The sequence below is a fragment of the Montipora capricornis genome, chromosome 2 (assembly GCF_036669925.1).
Source record: "Montipora capricornis isolate CH-2021 chromosome 2, ASM3666992v2, whole genome shotgun sequence".
NCBI classification, from domain to species: domain Eukaryota; kingdom Metazoa; phylum Cnidaria; class Anthozoa; order Scleractinia; family Acroporidae; genus Montipora; species Montipora capricornis.
In genome coordinates, this window is record NC_090884.1 from 24,098,453 (window position 1) to 24,124,775 (window position 26,323).

The following is a 26,323-nucleotide window of genomic DNA, read 5'->3' on the forward strand; positions in this document are numbered from 1 at the left end:
AGAATAGAACTGCCTGTACTACAACCTCGCATCCATGAAGAGGCAGACACTCGCATTATGGTTCATGTATTAGATGCCAGCTTGTCAGGTCATAAGCGAATAAAGATCAGAAGCAATGATACAGACGTGATTGTCTTGGCCATTTCAGTGGTTAACACTGTTCTAGTTGATGAACTGTGGGTTGCTTACGGTTCTGGGAAGCATCTACACAACCTCCCTGCGCATACCATTGCGAGGTCGTTAGGTCAGGATAAATCATCAGCATTGCCAATGTTCCACGCCATACCAGGATGCGATACAGTGTCATTTTTCGGTGAATGAGGGGAAAAGACAGCGTGGGGAGTGTGGAAAGTGTTTCCTAAACTGACACCAGTTCTCAGAGCACTGGCAGCGTCAACCGAAGATATCAGTGAGGGGCATATGGCAGTAATTGAGAGATTTGCGATCCTTCTTTATGACAGAACAAGCAGCCTCAGAAACATCAACGAAGCAAGGCAAGAGCTGTTTTCAAAAAAGTCAAGAAGCCTCGACAACATTCCTTCCACCAGAGCGGCACTTGTTAACCATGCCAAGAGAGCAGTGTTTCAAGGTGGTTTTGTCTGGCAGCAAACCCTTCTTAAGGAGCCAGTAATACCATGCCCTTCTCAGTGGGGTTGGCAGCGTGAAGACAGTGTCTGGGTGCCTCACTGGACAACCCTCCAACAAGCGAAAGATTCATGTTATGAACTCATCCACTGCGGGTGTAAGACGGTGTGTAGAGGACGTTGTAAGTGTGTTAAGGCAAATTTGGCATGTACAGGTCTGTGCAACTGTGGGGGCAACTGCAACTAGGATTGCTCTTTAGAAACCAAGAATACTTAACGGAGAAAACATGTCAGTTACCAATAAATTGTTGTCAAAAAGGGTTTAACTGGAGTGCTTACTCAATCAGGATAACCTTTCTAAATACCAAACCGAGCAAAGAAAATGCAAAGATTTAACGGTTTTCAAAGCGGTCTTTATTAGTCTATATATCCCATTTCCTAATGAAAGCAGAGCATTAGGTTTTTCAATGGGAGTACAATGTATTTGTTGAAATCTTCTACTTGTCAAATAAATATTCAGTTCAACTGGGCCAGGGAATTGGTCTCTTCTACTGTTGTTTGTCTTGTCTCGTTGCAGCCTCGGTTCCATGCAGCATTGTTTAAAAAAAAATATACATTAACCAAAGTAGGATTGGTAGTTTTTGTACTTTTTAGTACTCCGAAAACAAGCAGAAACAAAAAGTAACAAATAAGCGATCAGTTTCTACGCAAAGACACTGAATACATTTAACTAGAAGCTGTAGCCTCAGGTATCCCACTTATTATCATAGCAGTTTCCAGCAAGTAAGTCACGTGACACCATTTTAAGTTTTAGAACAAAGATTATGACCCCTTCATCAACATAAGAAGATAAAATGTGCAAAGTTACCTTAAAAATGGCATTTTTGGAGGGTTTAATTTTCAGCCTCGTTTCCATGTTGACGATTTTTAAGGCATGCGCAGTACTCATCACCATTAGCGAATTTCAGCTGGATACATATCACAAAACTATGGTCTTAGGGATGATAGTAAACTGGCAAAGTTTCATTCTTTTATCATCAAAGTGAACAATTTTGGACGATAACAGCTGGACTAATATGGGCGTTCCATGAAAGACTACTTGTTGTTACACCTACAATAAGCGCCAAAGTAAAATAACTTTTTAGTGAAGTAATTTCGTACCTGGGATTGGACAAGTAACCATGAGTAACCACTTTAAAAAAAGAAAATAACAATATGTTCTGTCTGTATTTGTGGTTACTTGTTGTTACTCGTCCAATCTTCGAGAATACCTAGCGTAATCCTAAGTTTTAGCTTCAAAATACATGGAGAATACTCCTTGAAGGTCTTTTATTCATGGTTTTGTTAGTCTTGCTTCGCAATGAGGGAAAAATCCAATAGCTTTCTTTGGTGACAGCCGAACGTGTGACAATGACAAAATGCTTGGTATTAACCAGCCAATAATCTCTTCACAGTAAACTGACTTTCCTCCCGCCTTAATTTCGAAATTTGTCAAAGAGGTTGAAGGCGTATTCTTGGTGATAATTTTCGATGGCCGCGAATCACTTTTCTCGTCAGTAACACACTCTGAAATGGCTTGCTTGATCTCCACGCTCTTTAAAATTCGGTAAATCGAGACCCGAGATATCCTAGCCATTTCCATTATGTCCCTTAACTTTCATCTCTTACCAATCCTTTGCAGAACGGACAAACACCCATGTTGCAACATCAATTTTCACCAGAAAACCAATTCCAATATATTTACTTAGGTTTGCGCGCTACTGTGACATCATCGTCAAATAGGGAAAATGGCTGTAACTATGTCCTAATTAACGTCCATTTCTTCTAGCTAGTGTTAATTTAAAAACAGTATCAAGTACAATCATTTGTTTCTAACATTTCCACACAGTGTTTTACCTAGCTGTAATGCTGTATTTTCTAGCCCAGACGATAACCGCCAAAAGTGTTGAGACATTTTCCCTTTTAAAAAATATCGGAGAAATCCCTCCCGCAAAGTCTTTCCATCTAAGCCCCTCTCCCCCAACCAATGTTGTTTTCTTATTGCCAACTCTTCCTTTTTCCGTTACTGTTTCGTTGTTCACGGTCCTTTAACACCACCGGTTACAAACACAGGCTTATCACAGTTCCATTTTATTCAGTAGCATATGTGAGGAGGAGTGCGTTCGCAATCTAAGAAATATGTACGTCCTCATAAGTAATAATTACAAAGCAGAAACAAGGTCTTAAATATCAAATGTATAGTTTAGCAGTGGCTTCTCAATCTGCTTCCGCTTACAACGAAAATGTTCACAATCTAACGAGCTACTGTGACGCAAGCCATTATAAGTTTAAAATCTTCATATTACAGTGATTAAGTCATTAGCAATAGTTACCAACATTGAAGGGGGGAGGAGGGGGAAGCACAAGCAGAAAATGTAATGTTAAGGTGATTTTTCCCTAATTGTTGTCTTCCTATTTCAGTGTCTCAAATATTTTTGTCGCTTCTTGTAGCAACTTAACATTGACCACCACCTCCAGCTCCTTTCTGCCGACAACCATTGGATTAAAATCAGTTGGTTCCTTGGTAAAGGATATTCTCAGCTTTTTACATTTATGAGCATTAAGGTGGACTTTGTTATCATGAGACCTCTGGAGTCAGCTGTATACTGGGCAATGCTGGCACCCTTTGGAACGAACTCTGATGCAGTACATTTTGAGTCAATGATCAGAGTCAACAATCGATCAGTTTGATTTGTCTCTATTGTCCTCTTCTGGCAGTAATACTATAAGACGGTGGACAGCTCGTTCAACAGTTACATAACCTCTCCCATCGTATTTAGTCACAGGTTCACCTGGCCTTGGATTCTTGTACTGTACCTCTACTTTATGAACCTTTCCGTCTTTCCCTGGGTAAAATTTTGACACTCCACCGAGTTTCCACTGTCCCCTGATTTGGTTTGAGTCTTGCATCAAGACGATGTCTCCAACAATCATATTACGTTGTGCAGTGTGCCATTTTTGTCTAATAATAAGGCTGGGGAAGTAATCTCTTGTCCATTTTTTCCAAAAGCTGTTAACGATGCCTTGAATTAATGCAAATCGATTTTGTGGGTTGGATGTGAAAAGGTCCACTGGGCACTCTGGCAGTTGATCTTCCTAGTAAAAGGTTGTTGGGACATAAATATGTTCCATCATCAGGTGATGTTGGATGTCTTCCAATGGGTCTCTCATTAATCAAATTTGCGATCTCAAATAAAACTGTCTGTAGCTCTGAAAAGGTCAGAATGCTTTCATGGATGGCTGCGGCAATAGCTCTTTTGACTGATTTTACAAGAGCCTCAGAAACTCCGTTTTGCCAGGGAGCATCAGCTGTTGTGAATTCCCACTGGAAACCTTCTTTGTTTCCGAATGCTTTTAATTCTTCCCAGTCCCATCCTTTGGTAACAATTTTAAGTTCTTTATTAGCTGCAACTAGCTGAGGTCCGTTTTCGGAGTAAAGTTTGAATGGATAACCTCTTATTGAAACAAATCTTCTCAACACCATTAAAAAATTTTCAGTGCTCTAATCTGCTGTAAGATCTAGATACACGGGTCGTGTTCCTAAGCAGTTGAAGATAACTCTGTTCACTTTTCCTGTCGTTCGTTTTCTTACTTCATCTTTAATCTTGAAGGGACCAAACAAGTCAATAGCTGTGCAATGAAAGGCTGGAGAGGGCTTGAGTCTCTCCTCTGGAAGTTCTCCCATTACTTGCTCACTTAGTTTTATATCAATCCAGAATTTGGAGCGAATTTTACTGGCAGTTGTTGATACTCCGTAATGTCCCCTGTTATGGACATATTCTGCATAGAGACGTGAGAAGCGATGCTCATAGGGTAATAATATAACTTCGCTTTTGTTGTAACTCATTTCCATCCACCTGGTGGCACAACCTCCCACGACATATATTCCATCTTTACGTAGGCGCGGACATAGACGTTTGTATTTTCCTGCCTTGAGTTCTTCCTGCATGTTCCTCTGCGCTTCTTTGATCCACAGATCTTCAGCCTTCATGAGATCTTCTGCAGTGGGTTCCCTTTTGACATTAAAGAATGTAGGTTTCGAATCTGTGTGATACCTACCTCGCGCTGTCAGTCGTAGCAATCTCTTATAGTTGGAATAATTGTTTATGTTAATTCTGGTTACGATATTGTCCTTTATAACTGCAGTCGCAATTCTTACGGTTTTCATCATGTCCGGTAATTGTTGTTCAGCGTAATTATGACTTATTGGCCATTCACTCTCGCGTTGGTTAAGGAATGTGGGACCATCTTGCCAACTACTACCAAAACCAAGCTTGCTCGGTTTCTTGCCTCTCGTTAACCAATCGGCAATGTTTAGGGCCTTTGCTATTCATAATATATGCGTCCAAGCTGTTTAAGATCGTGGAACCTTATCTCCCTGGCCTCAAACTGATATGCTGGCGTATCCGTCGGAAAAGATCGGGTTACTCATCGGAGGTTCTTCGGATCGCTATGAAACTTCGTCACTAACGAGATATTGTAATTAACCAATCACAGGCCGAGTTTCACTTAGCAATGAAACAATCTTGCGACACCACGATGATTTGAATTCATTTCTCTCTGTTCTTGTCTTGCAGCAGTATGGCGTCTTCTTCAAGACAGGCGATTTACACCGTGGAAGAAGTTATGGATGCGGTTTTTGGTGATTCAGAGTTCGACGAAGACACATTGGGGATGGCAGAAGATGAGGAGTATGATTTGGATCGCCAACTAGGCTTTGAAAGTGACGAATCAAGGTAAGCGATCACTTGATTGTGTAGTGAAATTTTGAACCTTCGCTTCGAGAGAGCACGCGGTCAGCCTTGAAATGCAATGAAATTTCGTTTCCTTTCACTTCAAGCGTACTAACCCATGTTTTTTCTTTTGAAATTCATCCACAAATAATGTTTTCGACATAAAAGTCTTATATTTTTCGTCAAATGCCTTTATTTGTGAAACAGATGTCGTTGCAGTTTTGTAGTTTGATGCTAGCGGGAGACAAACAGCTGATTGTTTGTTCTATTCACATGCACGCATCGTCGTTTCTGGTCTAATATGAATAAAATTGCGTTTCGTGCGTTTAGATGTGAAGCCTTAGTTTTAAATTTAGCACTTTTTGCGAAGTGAAATGAGAGAAAAATTCAAAATCGGTCGTTTGTTATCGTTACTGAAATGTGATATTTTTGTTTTTGCTGAAACTTCAACCGTCGCATATTTTATGGGATTATAAAATTCCTATGATTTTAGAGGGTTAGATTTGTTATAAAGTTCGTCTGATGTTTCTGCTGTAACTTATTTCAACCCACGTATTCTTTTGTGATTTATTTCGGTTTCATTTGTGAAACAAATTCCTGCAGTGCCTTTCTCCTCATATGATGACCCAGACTTCGGTAATCCCCCTCAGTATCCCCATCCCCAGTTCACCCCTGCTCGACCACCTGGCATTCACCTTGAGGGTCCACTCCTCAGGAACAGCATGGTAAATGCTATAGAATTTTTCCAGCTGTTCTTCACCAGGGAAATGGTTGATAGTATAGTTATGCATACCAACACCTATGCTGACATCCGTATTGCTACCGGTGAATATAGAAGTTACACACTTCCGGATGGCAGCTGGGAGGCAACAACATCAGATGAAATCCGAAGGCTTATGGCTCTCCTTATTTATTTTGGGCTAATTAAAGTAGTGGGGGATGTTAGTAAATATTGGAGCAAGGCTACTCTGTACCACAGCCTCTGGGCTCGATCAATCATGCCCAGGGTGCAGTTTCAAGCCCTTATGGCTTTCCTGCACATCGTGAACCCCCTAAACGAGCCTGCTGGTAATAAGTTAAGAAAAGTAGAGGCTCTTTAACAGTATTTTAAGTCAAGATGCCAGCTCTTGCACCAGCCGAGGCAACATGTCCCCATTGATGAGCGCATGGTGAAGTCCCGACACAGGTCAGGCATCCGTCAGTACATAAAAGATAAGCCCACTAAGTGGGGCATAAAGTTATGGGTATTGGCCGACAGCTCCAACGCCTATGTTCAAGATTTCAATATCTACATAGGTAAGCAGGCAGGGTGGGAAATTAGTCATCATGGCCTCGGGTATGACGTTGTTATGACCCTTATGCATAACTATCTCAACCAGGGGGTATCATTTATTTGTTGACAATTTTTATACATCAATGACCCTTGCCAAACACTTGTTTGAGCGTGGAACCCTTCTCACTGGTACTATTTTAGATAGCAGAAGGGACTTCCGGCAAGTTTGAAGAAAGGCAAGGAGGGGGCCAAAGGTAAGCCGAAAGGCACTATGCCTTGGGAGAGGGATGCACCTGTGTTGGCATTGCAGTGGGTTGACAACAAGTGGTGTCAATGATTTCTACCTCTGCCAATGCAAATCAGACCAACCAGGTAAACCAAAAGAGAAAGGCTGGTGGTACCTGGAGTGCCACTTCAGTCCCGCAACCTGAGGTTTTCCACATGTATAACCAATACATGAATGCTGTGGATCAATCCGATCAGATCCTTGCCACCCAATGTACAGCGGAAGTGCATGAGGTGGTGGAAAACCTTACTTTTCCAACTAATTGATATGGCTGTAGTTAATAGCTTCATCCTTTTCAAGGAACAACAACGTAAGTTCCCTGAAAATCAAGCTCTTAGGCGATCTGTCGGCTACTCACTGGCATCCTACAGGGAGGAGCTTGTACGTAACATCTGTGATTTCCCTGCCACTGATGCACCCCCTAGTAATGAGACCGTTCAGCAATTTATGGCTTTCGATACTATTCATTGCCCACTATTTGTAGATGCAAGGAAACAGTGTGTGGTGTGCGTGAGGGAGGGAAGGGGTCGCTTTCCAGTGAACACTTCCTGCAGAGCACCTCAGTGTCAGGGGTTACACATGCACATCACACGCGAAATAAACTGTTTTGAAGTGTTTCACTCCAGGCATTTTCAAAAACAGTCTGGTAAGTAGATGAACCCCAGGGTAACTTAGAACTGTATATATTGTTGAACTGTATATAATGTCAGTATTGTTGAGTTATTTGACAAAAAAACAAAAAAAAAAAAAAAAAAAAAATTACAGTAGCATTGTTATATTTCTTGTTCTTATCTTATATAGTGCCTTTATCTTATATATTGCACCCCAGGGTAACTTAGAACTGTATATATTGTTGAACTGTATATAATGTCAGTATTGTTGAGTTATTTGACAAAAAAACCAAAACAAAAAACAAAAAATTACAGTAGCATTGTTATATTTTCTTGTTCTTATCTTATATAGTGCCTGTTGTTATCAAATACTAACGCACTTTTTGTCTTGAGTGTGGGGTCTATCATCTCTTGAGAGATAATACATCTCTCAAGAGGTGATAGGGGTGAGTGGTGGGTACCCCACCCCTTTTTTTTTTAGGTTTTGATTCAAGGCAGATGTAGTGTCAACCAAGGAGTGCTAAGAGGACTGTATCACTACAACCAGTGTTCCACAAGTAAGTGTGCTATGTTGTGCTAGTTGTACCTTGTTCAAATTTGCTCTAAATTTAATTACTTTAGCCGGGCCTTGCTTATTTCACATTGCCTGGTCTTTATTTGTGCCATCATATGAGTCCGGATTTTATAATTTATACTACTTTATGCAGTTTTAAAGGCCAGCATCCATTAGGGTTGGTGATTGTTGGTTGAAATGTGTATTTTTTAGGGAACCTATTCACTATCTTTTATGGGAGGTAATGCTTTCCACCGCAACAAATTCCTGGGTGAGGGCAAAAGAAATTATACTCAGAGGATCAAATTTCACCCTTTTTTGGTACGTTTAAATTTTCATTCTTTTTCAGCCAAATCTTCAGGATGTTGTCCTTACATGATGGGGAACATATACTAGGGGTCAATCAAGTGTTGCTTCATTCCATCAAGGCTCTCTGGCTTACTTCAGTAGTTAATTGTATGATAATGTATGCAAATGTTAGGCATAAATTAATGTAGCAGCAAAATTAGGAACAACTTGTAGGCTCAAAAATTGTTTCTGGTTGTAGCTTTATCCTTTCTCTTTCATTTGAGGTATAATTTTCCTTGCTTGTATAATTACCTGGAGAGAAATAATTAGAAATAAAACAATTGTCATTTTTTGGCTAATTTCACTGTGTAGAAAAAGAGTTTTAACAAATAATTAAACCACTCCGCAACGCTGCTCAAGCTGATGCTATACAAGCTATGGAAAAGTGCATTGATGCGGTGAGGAAATGGATGATTCAAGATCGGTTGATGATCAATGATGATAAAACAGAGTTTTTGTTAGTCCGTACATTACAACAGCTTGATAAATCAGATTCGTGTTCCATAACTGTGGGCACTAATCCTATCAGTCCAAGCCCATGTGTTAGAAACCTTGGATCGCGGTTTGACAGCAACTTAAGCATGACTGATCATATAAACAAGGCCTGTAATGCAGCATTTTATCATTTACATAACTTGAGATGTATTAAGAAATACCTGTCGAGAGATTCTTTAATTACTTTGGTTCATGCTTTTATAACCAGCCGTCTTGACTATTGTACTCGTTTATTGTTTGCCTTACCAAAGGTGCAGATTGCTAAATTACAGCATGTACAAAATGCAGCAGCAAGACTTATTATTGGCATTAGCAAGTTTTCTCAAATTACACCGGCGCTTTATGAGCTGCATTGGCTGCCGGTTTCTTCCCGTATTGACTATAAGATTTTACTTTTGACTTTCAAGTGTATTTATGACCTAGCGCCAACTTATCGTGGCAATCTTATTAGTATAAGATCGAATTTATTATATAATCTTAGGTCTATTGGTAAGCTGTTAGTGGTCCATCCAAAGGGAAAGATGCTTACAACGTCCTCAGCAAGATTATTCTCAGCAGTAGCGCAAAAACTCTGGAATCAGCTACCAGTGGAGCTTCGTCAAGCAACATCACTTACCAGTTTTAAATCTCGACTTAAAACTCATCTTTTTAAGAAGTATTTTTTATAGTTTGTAACTTAGTTTATTTTATTCTCACGGTAATGTATTTTCGTTTCTTTTTAACAGATAAATGTACAGCGCTATTGATTAGCACATGTAAATATGCGCTATATAAATTGTTAAATTATTATTATTATTATTATCATGTTATACTCGCTTTCGACCCAGTACCAATCTTGAGGATTAGTGCCTACTTGAATTTCCCCTATGTGCGTCGCAGTAAATGTGTTGAAACCATAGGAATCCTTTTGAATCATAGCATGCACCATTTGTGAATCAACGATATGGTAGAATTTCTGGAAATAATATCTGCACTGCTGTTGTACAGCACTTTTAGTCGTTTGTTGATTATTGCTCCGCATAGCTCTATGCGATCAATAGACATCTTAATCGGGGCAAGGCCGTTCTTGGACACAATCAGGCTACTTTTAAACAGGCCACCGTTTAGTTCCCATCTTACGTAAGCACATGCGCCGAAGGCTTGGCTGGATACATCGCTACAGATAATCAATATTGGATCTCCGATTGTATCACGTGGCTTCATGCATCTTTTAAATTTGACATTGTCCATCTCATGTAGTTCTTTGAAGAACATTATCCAATCTCGCTTATTCTCCTCCGGAATAGGATCGTCCCAGTTCATCTTGATGTCCCTTGCCCATATCTGACGCATCATTTTCACTCTCACTGTGAAAGGTCCTGATAATCCGAGCGGATCGTAGATGCTATTAACTTGTGAGAGAATAATGCATTTCGTTAGCTGTTCTGGAATTTCGTAGGGGAGCGGATTAGTCTTTGAATCTCTTTCGATGCGCAACTTGTGTTTCTTACGTGAAAAGTTTAGTTGAACTTCAAAGCATAAGTAATCCTTGACTGGATTCTAGATTATTCAGAGGACTTTCTCTGTCGATGTATTTGGCTCACTACGTATAGCCGTCTTTTCTTGATTTATAGGATCATCTGAAAATATCCAGCCCTTGACTTGGAATCCACCCTTCTTAATCAAATTCTCAATATCGCTGGCAATTGTTTGCGCTGTTGGTAGGTCCTCAGTGCTGTCAATGTGATCCATGTAAGTATTATCTTGGATAATTTGTGCTGCTTGCAGGTACTTTTCTCTTCCCATCTCAGCGGTTTTTCTTAGGGCTACTGTAGCAACGGTGCCTGATGGCTTATCACCAAATGATACTCTTTGCATGGTATATGTATCTGGTTCTCTCGTCATGTCCATATCTCGCCACAAGAATCGGTGGGTGTGCTGATCTATTGGCTTTGTCTTTACAGTATGGTACATCTTCCTGATATCACCCATCAATGCTACTTGGTTCTCCCTAAACCGTATTAATTAATACTCCCACTAGATTGTTGAGTAGATCTGGACCTTTTGCCCAATATTCATTAAGTACATGGCCCATGTATTAAGCGCTACTATTGAACACTGTTCTAACCGGTGTAGACTTCGTATCTGGTTTGGGAACTTCATGATGTGATGCGAGATATAATGTATAGGGCCTTTGTAACTGTTTAGTTCCTCTTTACTGAGTTTACGGGCAACATCCCTTGCAACCATATCTTTTATTTCCATATCGTAAATTTTGGCGTGCTGAGGGTTCTTGAGGAGCCTTTTCTCCCTAGAGATCAGCGTTGCCACGGCTACTCGCCTGTTGCCTTGGGGGGAGAAGGGTTGGGACATCTCCCGCATTTACATCCTCCACAGTGGGGTTCACACTCGATTCCAAGATTTTCGATGTTGTAAAAATCCTCTGCGTTCGCTTTCATAACATGAATGACTTTTATATCACTGAGATTAGGTTTCACATGGTTTCCTTGATGAATGGTGTGTTCCTCCTATGCATGGGCCGAAGCAATTCTTCAGAAGCAGCAAGTGCTCTGAGTTTTGCTCTCTCTCAGGGTGAAATCCAGCGTATTCGTAGCCTATTAGGACATCGATTGCTCTGGTAGGGCGCACAATTTCTTCCTTTGAAACGTTTTTGAACAATTGAACTATACCATCAATATTTATGCTTTGAATGTCTGAGGTGATCTTGTCGATGCCATAAACATCAAACTCGACAATTTGGCCTTTTTTATCAATGAGACATAGCCAGTACTTTTCTGATGCAATCTTCTCACTTTTCGCACCCACTTTTACGATAGACAGCTCTACCCGTGTTCCCTTTAGTTTCTCTTCCTGTGCCTTTTTGTTTGTGATGAGTGATATCAAAGCCACGTTGTCCCACATGACGTTTACGTATCCTCTCTTTGTTTTTATTCTTTGAAGTTGCAGGAGACATGTATCGATTTGTGAGTTGCTGCAGACATTTGCTGACGCTGTGACTTCTTTTCTTTCCTCGTGGATGGCTCTATGATGTTTTCCCGCGCAGTCGTTTATGCCACAATTTCGTTTTCTTTTACAATCATGTACGTGATGTCCTCTTTTCAAGCATGACCAACACGCACCCTTTCCTTTAACATTCTTTTTCTTCCATCTACTGATTCGGACAGATATAATTTACACTCACTTGTCCAGTTCTCAGCATTGTTGTGGAACAAGCATTTAGAATAATTCGATTGTCTTTCATCAGTGTATTCTCTTGCGGTTGCATGGTGCGTGACTCGTTCAGACATTGCCGTGTTGGAGTTGTAAACCCAAAGTGCGGCACAATCATATTCTGTGGGTCTCTTTTGATTTAGTAGAAATCGTAAAGGGCTTGAAAACTTGTTCATCTTGTCAATCATGCTTGCATCTGAGCTGACTGTTTGAGCCCACTCTCTCCTTATATCCATCGGTAATTTTCTTTCTATAATGCTTACAGAACTGGTCGTTGTAATCTCTGCCTCAAGTCCAAGTCTTCTTAGGTCTCTGTATCCGTCTCCAACATGTTTAGAAATTCGACGAGTCGTTTATCTTCTCCTTCTCTGATGATTTTGGTTCGTTGAATACTGTCAATGATCACACCTGCAACCTTGGTGGGGTCTTTGTACTTATCATCGAGGCGTTTCCACATTTCGTTAATGTCATCGTCTCACTCTTTACTGTTTTGTAAGGTTCTTTACCGAGACAGGATCATAATGACGTACGAAACAACGCCTTTGTCTAAGGGGGCTCAACATGCCTTTGGAAATCTCTTTTAAACTGTGGATATTCTCGTATTTCACCATCAAATTTCGGCAACTTTATTTTCTCCAAGCTAAGGTTGGTCGTTTTTTCCTTTATCGCTTGCTTTGATTCTTTTAGTTTTTCATCTTTAGCAATTTGCACATCTAGTTTTTCAATTGTCCCGTTGTCCTTTCTTTGAATATCGTGAATCCATCTGATTTCAGATTCTGCTGATTCTTTTGTCAGCAAATTAAGTAGCTCACTATTCGGTTGTTTGCATTCCGTAAATGCTTATTCAAGTTGGAGCTGAAATTTTTGGACTGTAGAGATTGTACAGCTGGCGAGTCACACTTGGCCTACCTCTTGGAAAAGAGCCACCATCAAGCCATTACCGAAAGTGGAGATACCAAAAAGTTACCAGGATTATCGTGGGATAAATATTACACCTGTAATCGCGAGCGCTTTTGAAAGGATTGTGTATCAGAACTATGTAAAGGACTCTTTGGAGAAGAACTTAACCCCTACCCAGTTTGCCTATCGCCAAGGAGGAAATTGTACAAAACGTGCAGAATCAATAACTTAGGTCCAATCCAAAACGGACCAGTCTACAACGACAGTCTGGACAGTACATGCTGTATATGCTGTCTCGGAAATGTTTCGCGAGGTGGACTTCAGCAGAGGCGTTGGACTCGGTAAATCACGATCTTTTGGCAAGTAAAGACTAAGGAACATATGGAGGCTTATAATAACTTATCTACTTATTTGTTTTTTATAATTGGTATCGTAGTTTTATGAAGGAAACGACAGCAGTCGTTGTGTTGGTATGGCGTAATAAAAGTCTGTAGAAGAATGGAGAAGCAAGTCGCAATCAAGGCACTAACTCAAGGAAGGGCAGTGGACCTTACCATTTTCATGTGTATTTACTGTACATGACTTAGACGTTACTTTTAAATTAGTTCAATCATCGTATATTGATGAAATACGTCTGATGATTCAACTATTGAATCTCTCCGGTTAGTCTAACACCTGACTGTGATATATCCATCAGAATTTAGTGAACCAATTGTTCTTGGACGAATTCTCACGATAATGCCATGTGCCTGCAATCCAATGTACAATGCAAGGTAGCTAAGTTAGTTTGTAAGAAGGGTGTAGAATGGGGGTTCTTTGAGGGCCTGTGGCATGGGCCATCCCTTTAAGTTCTTCGTGACCAATTAACCATTTTAGGGATACAACTTTTGAAGCGAATTGTCCGTTTAGTTCACATGTAAAAATCAAATTGATTTAAGGCAAATAAGTGCTTCCATGTTTTAAATGTCTGAGAGCAGAAGGCTACAATCAACAAGAACTCCATCATCGTTTTAATCAGTCTAGTGACACCTAATCTTAGTATGGCTTATCAGTGTACGGTGCGTCAGAGACTGAACAAACGCCAGTACAGGCATTTTTGGATAGATGTTTTAGAAGAAAATCACTTTGGGCCACTCTAGACATTGGCGAACATTAATGAAAACACAAGACAATAGAATTTTTAAGAACGTATGATCTGATTGTAATCATTCCTATTATATACTCTATTACCTGTATAATCAAAGACACTAATTTAATTTGAGAAGAAAAACAGTAGTGGAACCAATAGTAACAGACTACCCGCTTCATTGAATGTATTTTAGATATTAATTTATATTGTAAACATAACATATGTGTTTTATCTTTTTGATCAAATAAAGACTCATTATTAGCCTAGTTATTATTATATTATTATTGTACCCTTCTTTGGTTCTAGGATGTTGATAACGCTTGGGCACGATGTTTCAAAAACAGCGTGTGCTGTGCTTTCTTCTGATCGCTGTTTGATTTTCAATTATTCTCTGTATTGCTCAGCGCTCTTTGTTTCCTAATTTCTGCATGCTCTGCTTCTGACAAGCGGCCTAGATTCTAATACTACTCTGTAGTTTTGATGTAAACATCTCATTAGTCATAGCTAGCTTATGTGAATGATGATTCCTGACGACTTCCGTTATCCAGTTATCGGCAGTTAACTTCTTCGTCAGTCAAATAACATGACAAATAAATCGTGTTGGCTTTCTAAGAGTCCCCATGGCGTCTACCAGCTGAGAATAAAGCTTTTGATAATTCTCTCTGTTTCTCTTGTCAGCACGATAGATGTGAGAAGCCCTCATTCCTTTTTTTTGTGAATCTTCCTTTTGCAGACTATTCAGATGAATTTGCTTCTTCCTCGGCCGACATCGACGCTTGCCCACGGCGGTTTTGCTATTGCTAAACGGAGTTTGAATGTTTCGTGGTTCACGGTCCTTTAACACCATCGGTTTACAAATACACAGGATTATCACAGTTACATTTGATTCAGTAGCATCCGTGAGGAGGAGTGCATTCGAAAATCTAAGAAATAGTGTACGTCTCATACGTAATAAATTACAAAGCAGAAACAAGGTATTAAATATCATCTGTACGTTACCGGTGGTCTCGATCTGCAGCCGCTTACAACGCAAAAATGTTCACCAATCTAACGAGGCTACTGTGACGTAAGGCCATACATAAGATTAGGATTTTCATATTACCAGTGATGAAGTCATTAGCGTTAGTCTCCAAAGACCAGTTACCAACAATGTAATGTTTAGGTGATTTTTCCCTAATTGTAGGTCTTCCTCGTTCAGTGTCTCAACTATTTTCTCGCTTCTTGTAGCAACTTAACATTGACAGACCCACCTCCAGCTCCTTTCTGCCGACAACCATTGGATTAACAATCAGTTGTGTCCTTGGTAAAGGATATTCTCAGCTTTTACATTTATGAGCGTCAAAGGTGGACTTGTTATCATGAGCCCTCTGGATGACCCCCCAGTCAGCTGTACAATGGGACAATGCTGGCACCACCCTTTGGAACGACCTCTGTATGCAGTAGTGTCATCTACAAATTCCCCAAGGTGGCGTGAACTAATATATCTAGATATTTTATCATTAAAACAAAATGCCAGATACCCTGTGGCTATTATATCCCAGATGAGACAGAAAACCCCACTCAGAAAAGACACAACTTCTGTTAACTTGATTCTCTGTGATCGAGTGGATATGAAAATCTGACTCCCCAACAACAGATGTACGTGAGATATTATAATTGAGGACGATAATTTAGGGGTGCGCATTCAATGACCGTATTCCGGAATCGGAATACATGAAATAGAAGTTAAACATCCTTCTTTTTTACGAGAGTACATTATCATTAAAATTGTCAAACACTTGCTAAAATGCTATTTGAAACAATTTAATTTACTATCCTTGTTGCTTCAAAGCGCCAGACATGCTGGCTTGCTCCAGTCGGAAGGATCGGAGAACCCTTCAACTTGTATCTGATTAGCTAAGATCGTCCCAATTTATTTGGATTTCATCCCACAGTAAGGTGCTTGACTTCCTGACCACTACTTGCTCGGTTTTTTTCCTTTTACGTGCTGGTAACCACTTGACTTCCCAACACTTTGCTCTACGAGTCTTTCTCTCTCTATTTAGTAAGTAGTTCCTGTCATATTTGAATTAAATACAAGTGGAACCATAGGTGGTTAAAGGCCTTTTGCCTTTAGAGGATAAGTGTCTTAACCAGCTGGTTCAGCCCTAGGGCATCAGCTGTTGAGATGCAAAAATTGCTTGGCTGGCAAGATGAGGATGTCAAGGACAGTAATGAACTTCCTCATGGAAGGCTTTCACTTATCTTCACAAAAGACCAAGAAGCAGGCAAACAGAAAGGGCCGGTGTTATTGAAGCTCACATATCTAAGCAATGCTGCCTTACAGCTCCAGCGTTGGTCATGAGTTGTTATTCTTGTTCAGCATTGCAAATTGGTATCTTTAGGGTGTTCAAGTACAAGTGTTGTGATCTGACAATCCGAACCCCGGGTAGGCCTGAGGAGAGCAGTGGAACTTGCGTATATTAGTAAGGCACGAGATTTATGGGCAGCGTCTTTCTGGGGTGACACCTTGACAGATTTGCTTCAGACGAAAGTGATTCAACAAGAGCACCCAATATTCAACCACAATTAAAATCGCCAGAGATAAGAAGATCCACAGTTCGGACATTTCGCACTTTACCAGGTAAGCGATTGAAAAGATGGTCCAAGATAAGAGTGGAGTTTTTTGTGTTCTGAACCCCGAACCCCGGGTAGCTCTGAGTTTGAGAGCAGTTGCCACTTGTGTATTATTAGGTATAGCACGAGATTCTATGGCAGCGTCTTGCTGGGTTGGGACACTTGACTAGTTGTTCAGACGAAAAGTGATTCAAACAAGCCCCAATATTCAACATATTATTAAAGAGTCGCCAGAGATCAGAACACATCACAGTTCGGACATTTCAGACTTGATGAAAAAGATGGTAAAGGAAAGAGTTTGTCGGTGTCCTTTGGCAGGTGGTACATTCCAGGAGCAATGAGACATGACAACCCTCTAGGCACAGGACAATGGGGCGGCGAAGGTGAATTCCATATAACAACTCATGGATGTTCCCCAACACTTCAGATGCTTAATTGTGTTCATATTTGCACTAGCACTCTTTAATGTAAACACATACACCTCGCGTGCTATAATGGTCAACCCTGTCCCTAGATACGGACAGATAAACATCAAGAATATCAATAACTAGCCAATCAGATATGGATTGACTGTTTAAGCCGTTTCCGTTATAAGAGCGAGAGTTATTCCCTTTCGGAAAATAAATTCCCGCTAACTCATTTCATTTTTCGAAACACGTGACATAACATTTGCCACCATAAGCTGCGGTACTATTGCTGTAGTTTACCTGCTGTGTAATGTGTATGACCAATTCACTGTGCTGAAAACCATCAATGACATGCCGGGTGTTGGTTTTATGTGCTCAGGACAGAGTTATGCAAATGCCGTTCTCATGCACTCTTCGTCATATTAATTAATCAACAATAGACTACAATTAGGTTAATAGAAGTTGTGAGTCAGAGAGTAGGTAAGACAAACAAAACTGAACGAAAACCAAAGCAAAACACGGTGCAGGCCGCGGTGCAACTGCAGCTAAACAAGATGTCATTCTCCGGCTTTGGATGTAAGCAGATGAACTTTAAGCTCATTTCTTAAGCTTGAGAGAGGAAGCATTTTTTGTATGTTAAGGTACTTTATTCCAATTTATCCGCTGTGGCAAATCTAACTGAATTTGCCTTAAGGTGATTCCATGAGTGATGGCTACGAATACTATCTTTCCTGTAACTTTTTTTTTCTGACGGTAAATTTTTTGTAATTTTTTTGAGCGCAAAGAAGATGAGTAAGAGAATAAAATTATGCCAAAAAAAAGATAGGTCACCAAAACTAACCTCGTTTAGGAGAAAACAGAAAGCAACCAAGCTCGACCCCTCGACAACACGTCTCCCCGATAGCGCGGTTTCACTTTCACAGTCGGACTAAATCTTCTTTAGCATTATCAAGGCTATCACTCGACTTTTTGTTTTGTGAGAGTCCAAAACGTTTCTTGTTTTGCTCTTTACTGCTGTGCTCTGAAAAACGGCCATTCTTCTTTCTAGCGAGCTTTCCCTCACGAAAGGTCGGCATTTTGAAATGTTTTTTGGCCACGTTCGATATATCAATATTCACACATTGGTACGAGTCTTTATGGTTAAATTTAAACATGTTTTTGTTTAGAAATATCCGTTGAGACTTGTGAAACAAAGAGCCATGAAATTTGACCATAAAGCCTCTTAGCCATGCCTGAATACGAACGGGGCTTACACTGTGTTATGCGCAGAACAGGATGCGCAGTGCAATACTAGGGAATCACACCTTAATTCGTTCTTGGCCGAGGTATAAACAGATTTTGGTTTGATCTTGCACGTGTTCAATTATCGAGGGCCTCTCTGATGTTTGTGAATAGGAGTCATAAATATCAGGAAACAAGTTATTTTGATGTTTGTATACAAGCTCACCCCATTTGTAATTTAGTAATTTGAAATATGTTCAGTATACCTACCTAATCTAGGGGTCTGCCATGATCTCGCCAGCCTTATTGTGCTATAATCCTTAGTAGTACTCTTTTCTGTAGCAGTAGTAAACAGTTTAATTTAGTAAGGTAGGTACGTCCCCATGAGACAGTACAATACGACAGATGTGAATAAATTAAACTATAATATAAACATTTAAAAATACTCAAGGTACTACCACCTTTGTAAATATTACCAACACATGGATCTTCAAGAGGTTTCCCTTCTTCCAGCTGGTTGGGACAAAATGGTGCTTTCCAGCCGCTTTTTTCTATTAAAATTCTTCATTTCTGCCTCATAAAAGGCGGCATTTTCTCCACCAGAGAGCACCTAATACTTTTACCTTTTGGAAAATTTTGCCTCAGTTTTGAATAAGAAATCTCAGCAAAGTTTGAATCAACAACAGCATAAATCGCACCCTGCTTGGCAAAGTTCGCTTTTTGTACAACGAATTCAGATCCCGATCCATAAAGAAAACTGTCTTTCCCTTGAATGATGTATTCTTCGACTCTTAAAAAAGCAATAGTAACAAAAAGAAAAACAAGAGCTCTTTTTAATTTCTTCAAAACAGATGACTTGATTTTACACAATTATGCCATAAGCCTAAGCCGGATCGAACAATGTAAGCTTACTAAAGCTTAAAATTTACCTCTTTACAATTTGATCTTCAAGTATAATCGTTCCAACATTTCAGCCACAACCGTAGCTCATCTTGTTTTAATACCCATGACCTTCTGGCAATTAAAGAAGAACCAGGAATGTAATTTCCGCACATCGATCGTCCATTTTCTCCTTCCCTCCTCAAAAATACTGCATGTTTATCCTAAAATGCCTCGGTGTCATGTTTGGCTGATAACTCGACCCAGGTTGGCCCCCATTTATGAATTCGGTGTATACCTTGAAGCAAAGTGGTGTAGTTGAGGTTGACGATTTAAAACAGGATTCAGGGCCACTCTGGTACAATTAATAAACATTCTGGGCTACAAATGATGTTACTAAAATGTAGACTGATGTTTATGGTGGTTTCTTGGCAACTTCTGGAGCTGACAGGAGTGCGTGCTGCCTGTTAGGCTTTTTTTTTTCTTCATATTAATTGTGTTGTGTTATGTTTTGTTACTTTCCCGTCTCATATTGATATATATATCTCAATCCACAGTCATGTTCTTGCAAAAAAACATGCAGTTGAAAGAAAACAGCATGATAAGTGGGTGTCCATGTTGTAATGCCGACAAGAAATGCGGGGTGAATTGTGAATGCAGCAAGTGCAAAGTCTCTTGCAAAAATGGAAGGATAGAAGCACTTGAGCACAATAATGCCCAGAATTTATCAGTCAGTGCATCTTATCGACACAATGCCAAAATTCGGCAGTCGGTGAAGGCAATCAAGCAAGGAACGTTTTCAAGTTGTATCAATCAGGCCATTGCGAACAACGCGAAATGTCATGAACTTGTCGTGCTATTTATCTTTTGTTCTGATAAACTCAAACTTTCCCGTTTTTCAGGCGTTTGTATGCAGTCTTCCACCACAAAAGAAGGACTAACTTCTTTATTGATCTTCCGTCAAAGGAAGGGAAAATTGGACTACGCAAAGAAACACAACGAGCGAAGATGAAGACCACGGCGACCCGCAGTCTGCAAAATTACCCAACTGGTGCATCTGTAACCATTGTGTTCCAGTAAAGAATCCCCAAGAACAGAAAAGTTGCGGACTCAGGAAGTGTGTTACCTCTTAACCAGCTTTTGAAAAGCTCTGTCCAGACAGAAATGTTTTAGAAGTTGCAATCAAGGCTAGATACAATATCTGAGCTGATGGAAATTATTTGGGTTTTAGGACCAAAATACCATTGTTCACCTCTCTAACCAACAAATCAGTCTTAATGATGTTACACCCGCCAGTTATCTACCAGCCCCCCCCCCCCCCCTAAAACAAAATCAATCAATCTATTTATAACCGCAGATGTTTTGAAAGGAAACCCAAACATTGTAGAACTCCAAAAAAGGGTACTGTTAGGGTTAGGGAACATGGAAAAATGGCCTCCTCTATCGTCCATAACTCTTTCTTTTTTTTTTTTGTATTCAGTTTTTTTGTTTTTTCTTTTGTATGTATTTATATCTGCAGTTGTAGAAATAAAATAATTAATTTTAAAAAAAATAAAAATAAAATAAATGAAATATACATCAGTAAAACTCTTTTTTGACCTTGAACTGACAAATTTTTTATATGGCTTTTAATTTTAGGCGATTCCTATTCGCTGGCTATCGACAGTTGACTCTGAAATGGCTTTTTTTCCTTTTCCATTCGCTCACTGAGGGTGCTTGTTTTCTTTTTTAAAACTCATCAAGTTTTTCCCTCGTAAGAACTGATAAGTTGTATTTCTTTTACAGCAATCTGAAGTCTATTTGCAATCTACAAAATTATTAATTACTCTTTTCTCAAACAAAATAAAAAAATACAAAATAAAAGACTATTTTTTGTCAAACGTACAACTATCGAAGAAATAAAATTGACGTAACTATACATACCTAAAAAAACTGAATGATTTTATACTCGTGCGTGAAATAGGCATCACGGGAAGCAATAATTCTCTATACAGTGTTGTGGTTTTAGATATATGGTATCTACACGAAAGGGAAAACATCTTTTTCCCTAAGAAATGAAGTAAATTTCACTCAAAAAACTGATATAGTACTCATCACTTCGTGATTCGTGCGATATCAGTTTTTAGCGTGAAATGTAATCTGGGTTATTTTTCCATAGAAGAAAGCAAAGAAAAATGATTTAATTATTAAAGCAGCAACTGGAAACATCAAAACACGACAATTTGAACCCTTTTATTTTCACTAACCCTACAGGCAGTTAGAATAAATAACCAGGGAGCTCCGCTTTTAGGCTTGGCTAAACCTATATATTATATCTGTGTCAACTGCACACAGTATTTGACAGGTGGATACATGTAATGTATGTTAGCTTTCATTTTTTAATCCAGTGGCTCAAGCATGAGGAAACTGCAAGCCACTATTGCCTGTGGTTTTCCAACGCAACTTTGGCCAAAAAAGTTGCAGTCAGCATTGACTGCTTTGAGATATTAATAGACAGACCATCTAGCTTAATTGCTAGGGCAATTACATGGTCTAACTATAAACATCACAATACTGTTCAGTTTCTCATTCATATCAAAGGCATGGAGTGTGGGAGAGCCAGTGACAAATGTCTTACTGAACACTCTGGTCTGTTGACATGTGCATGCTGATAGGCAGCTTTGATTTAGCTGACTGTGTGGGGTTTTTTATCAAGGTCGCCTTCATATACCGGCATTTACCAGAGGCAATAAGCAGCTGTCTGCAAAGGAAGTAGAGGAGACAAGGAAAACTGCTAATGTAAGAATTCATGTGGAAAGAGTAGTTGGTCATGCATGCAGAAAGTACACTATTTTTACAAGAAATACTCCCTATAAAGCTAGTGACAGCTCGGCAAGATCATTTGGCTCCAATAGACAAAATTGCAATAATCTTCTTTGCACTTACTAATCCATCAGAGTCCATTGTACGTTGTGATTAAATATTTTAGACCTTTTCTAGCACGATGAATAAAAACATTATGATTCATGAACAATTAACTTCCTCCACAAAGAGGGTTGGAAACAATTTTGCACGCACAGGGGCAAAACCATTCACCATCAGGCTCTGTTGTGAGTCCAACACAGGACATGCGAAACCACTTGGATTTTGCATCCAACCGTGTCACAGCCAATTAGTCGGTTATCCTCAATGTGCTGTCGTCAGAAGCAACAGGGTCCATCTTTGTCACTATCTGTTGATTTTGCTTCAGTAAGACGTGGCTGAGCACTGGAAACGTGTGTACCATTGTCCTAAAATATCCGGGAGAACTCCTTTCTTGTAGAAGATTATTTCCCTTGTCAACATTCTGCCCCAAAAGACAGTGTCAGGCAACATTCGCTGAACAAAACAGGTCCTTTTATAGACCAGACAATAAAATCAGAGTACTCCACTCCGTTTACAAACAACTGGCACTATACTCGGTAGTAATAACGATGAACAGTATTCAGCCACAAGTCAACCCATCGTCATCGTATTTCAGACAAACACTGCTGCCCGCTGCAGCAGTAACCAGAAGGGCATCCTTGTACTTGTATAGACATTTAATTTCTATAGTCCTTTCCCGCCGCACTCACAAAAAAACAAGACCACGAGGTGAAGCACCTAGGAACCACTTCTCGTTTATGTGTAGCCCACTGTCCGCTACAGACAAATTGAGGTGCTGATCTGCAATTAAAAAATATGCTTCTTGTCCTTTGCTCTCAATTGATATGCCCCGTTTTGTTGCTGGATTTGAGAATCCATGACGCTATGGTAACAAATCTTAATCAGGCTTTTTGAAACTTTGAAACTTTCATCCCGCTCTCTGCTCAATTCACACTTTGCTGTCTGCCTCGTCTCTTGTTATTTCCTCGAGCTTCTGCTTCTTTGATACTTATCTTGAGCTCATTTAAAAGCTGTTTAAGACTTTGGCTGTAATTCCCACAAGATGTCTTCCAAATTTTTCTTCCTGAACATCTCTGTTAATGGCTTTGGCATTGTTTTGTTTTCAACACGTACAAAAGCAACATGCATGGAATGATTGGTTTGACCCCACAGATAAAAATGCTTTCGAAAAAAAAGTTGGCCTGTTCTTCTGCTGTGGTTGCTTGGACATTTGCCCTTTCTCTGAGGTCTGGGGGTAGCAGATCTCTGTTCACTGGAAGTACTATGGCGTTTCTTTGGGAGAGGGAAGGTCCATTTCACAAACAGGAATGTAGGGAATTTGCTTCACACATGAAGGCATTACCCACCTACTTTTTTCCTGCGTACATGTAACTGACTCTCGCATTCTACTAATGCAAGCTTTAATGGCAAAGAGAAGAGACCCGACGTGTAAACAAGGACGCTTTCCAATTAGCCAAAATTTCCGGTTCAACCGTTTGAAATGCAAATGAACATGTGGTTCCAGCGGAAATTTTCCGGAACAGACGGACAACCTTTGGAGCTGCTCCACTTTTTTCGTTGCAACTGATCAGCTCATAATTTCTACATTCTCATTGCAGCATTAATATTTACAAAAAGCATTACACTCAATTAATTTCCAGAGACACTACTAGCACTACTAGGAGAGCTGATTTCATGGCAAAATTTCAGCCTGGGATGAAATTTTGTTGCAATTACAGCGAGTTTCAGTCCGGCTTCAGCACCAACTTAATTCCATTGTCACCATTTTGTTTATTTAATAGACCAAATAAATAAAATAAATGCAGCCTGGGACTAAATTCCTCTTCATATAAACGTCTCAAATTTCAGCTTGGTTAGCCAGGCGAAGATTCCAGCTCAACCTCCTCAAGAAATCCTCCTAAAAAGACGTTTGCGATTACACGAAGAGAATTTAGTCCAGGCTTCAGAAAATATATGCAGTCCAAACTGAAATTATTCTCATGTAATAATTTGCAAACGTCTCTTGGAGACTTGGCTGAAATCTTAGCCTGGCTCAGCAGGTTAAAGATACTGTGCTTGGCGCTGGCTTGACAGAGCTTCATTAAATTTGCTCTGTTGCCTTGTCAAGTGTCCATTATCCCTGTAGGGGACCATGAGCCGTCTGAGTGAAATGCAAAAAAAAAAAAACATCAGTAACAGATCTGCAGATGATTGTTGACAAAGTGTAGAAACAAGGAAGTTGACATAACATTATTTATGTACTAAACTTATAGATATAGATTCATTAAAAATTAATTCAACTTTTCTACATATGGTACTTTAACATTACTGATGAGACTGAGATCAACTGAACTCTTGCCCTTCTATTAGTGTGACTTAATTTCAGCTGCGAAACAGTCTAACAATTAGTCATAAATAAGGAAAATAACCATAAAGAAACCAATAGAATGAGCGTTAATCCACATTGAAACAAAATTGGTTTTGATAGATGTAAAAGGTATAGACACCAGGATTACTAGTCTCTTGACTTAATAATGCCCAGTAACAATTCCTTCAAAGGTGAAATTTTTTTCAATTTTCCCACCAATTCACTTTCAAATGGCTTGAGGAGTAGAGATCTAAATGCAATGGCGAGTTTGTCAAGTTCATTCGATTACAATGAAGTTACAAAAAATAATTCCTTTTTCAGTACCCAGTTAGTGGATATCCACCATGCACCAAGAAAGTGAGTGTCACCTGGGAACCTTAGCATCTGAGTTTTGACCTAGTAGTGAGTTTCGTAAAATCCAAGAGTCGTAGCACAGAAACAGGGCCATCCTGCTAGAAATATGCCCGAGAACACCATTTCATTATCACAAAACACCTGTTGCAAAAAAAATGCTTTTACTGCTACATGTCTTAATTCATGTATGTATACTACATAAACTGTAAGCTAAAAATCTGGAAACAACAGGGGAGTGATACAGGCTTTATAAATGCCCAGGACTAAACTCGACCTAGTTAAATTAATAATTAAAGGGTTAAAGGGGCAAGTAGTATAGTGTACCCAATAAACAATCCAACAGAAAGTCGATTATTAGGGCTTCACTAGAAGATGAACATTTAGATCGAGGTCTGTTTAATCACTAAGGAATAGCTATCGCTAAGTGCCAACGAAACAGGCAACCGGGCCATTCTATAAGAGAGAAAATAAGCCGGCGTTGTAACTAATATGCGAAAGGAACTATATATGAGTATTAACTACCAGGCCAGGAGAAAGCCGTGAACGTAGATTTTGGACCATTTAGACAGGATGTTCGCGCCTTATGTAAGCCACGACAGAGTAAGCAGTGGCTTATTTTCTCTCGTATAAACGGCCCAATAAATACATAGCTTGCAGATTGTATCAGAGTTCCAAAAAACACCGAAACGTAGTCATTTGTTTTTTTTCGGGAAAGCACTGCAACTGCGAACTTATCAAGTTAACAATAAACACCAATACAGTATCTCCAACAACAATTTAGGGTTAGGGTTAAGTGTCTTGCAATAATATGGAAAGCAACTGCTGTAATTTTTGAAAAAGCTTAATTTTAACCAGAATGTATTTGATAAAGTTGAATAAAATCCAGTGCCATGTAAAAAATCGCCAAAGCGTTTTCAGACTTTTCAGTGTGGAACATGTAACAGAGAATCAAACTCTCACTTGTAGAGTGTTTATTTTGCAAGATACAGCCATGAATTACACGTCAATATTGATCGTTTCATTTTTGTTAATTTGCAGACACAAATATTTTCTTTGAAAATTAAATTAAATTAAATTAAAGTGTTCAAGAATCAATGGTTACACACGAAAAAACAAACTGCTCTACTTGCGGGACGAAATCTGGAAAATTGACAACAGCGGCCAATAAGAACACAGACGCCGGTTTAGTTTTGAGCGGTCACTCAATATAGAACACGATGGTTCAAAAATCAATATTGAAGAACACTCAAAGCAAAGTGTACACAACACAATGGTCAAGATACATCAATAGTCCAACGTGTCATGCAAGTTTGTCTAATGACAGCACACTTTAAAATACGCACTCTTTCATTGGTCGCCAATAAAATTGCCAGGGAACCTGACAATTACAATACGTAGCCTTACATTACACTTTTCACAGCACAATTAAGAATT

The 26,323-nt window shown here is 39.5% G+C and overlaps 1 protein-coding gene and 1 pseudogene across 1 annotated transcript; one reads left to right on the forward strand and one right to left on the reverse strand.

The window, feature by feature from the left end:
* Positions 1 to 4,125: 4,125 nt before the first annotated feature.
* On the reverse strand, positions 4,126 to 4,794 carry LOC138036864 (uncharacterized). The gene has a single exon (XM_068882925.1). It carries the CDS (start codon positions 4,792 to 4,794, stop codon positions 4,126 to 4,128), a length of 669 nt encoding a protein of 222 aa, XP_068739026.1.
* Positions 4,795 to 5,204: 410 nt separating this feature from the next.
* LOC138036869 (piggyBac transposable element-derived protein 2-like) lies at positions 5,205 to 7,645 on the forward strand (annotated as a pseudogene).
* The last annotated feature ends 18,678 nt before the right edge of the window (positions 7,646 to 26,323 follow it).

What these genes read in the sequence shown, in the direction of transcription:
- LOC138036864 (XM_068882925.1), bottom strand. Translation starts at nt 4,794, where the DNA reads ATGATGAAAACCGTAAGAATTGCGACTGCAGTTATAAAGGACAATATC.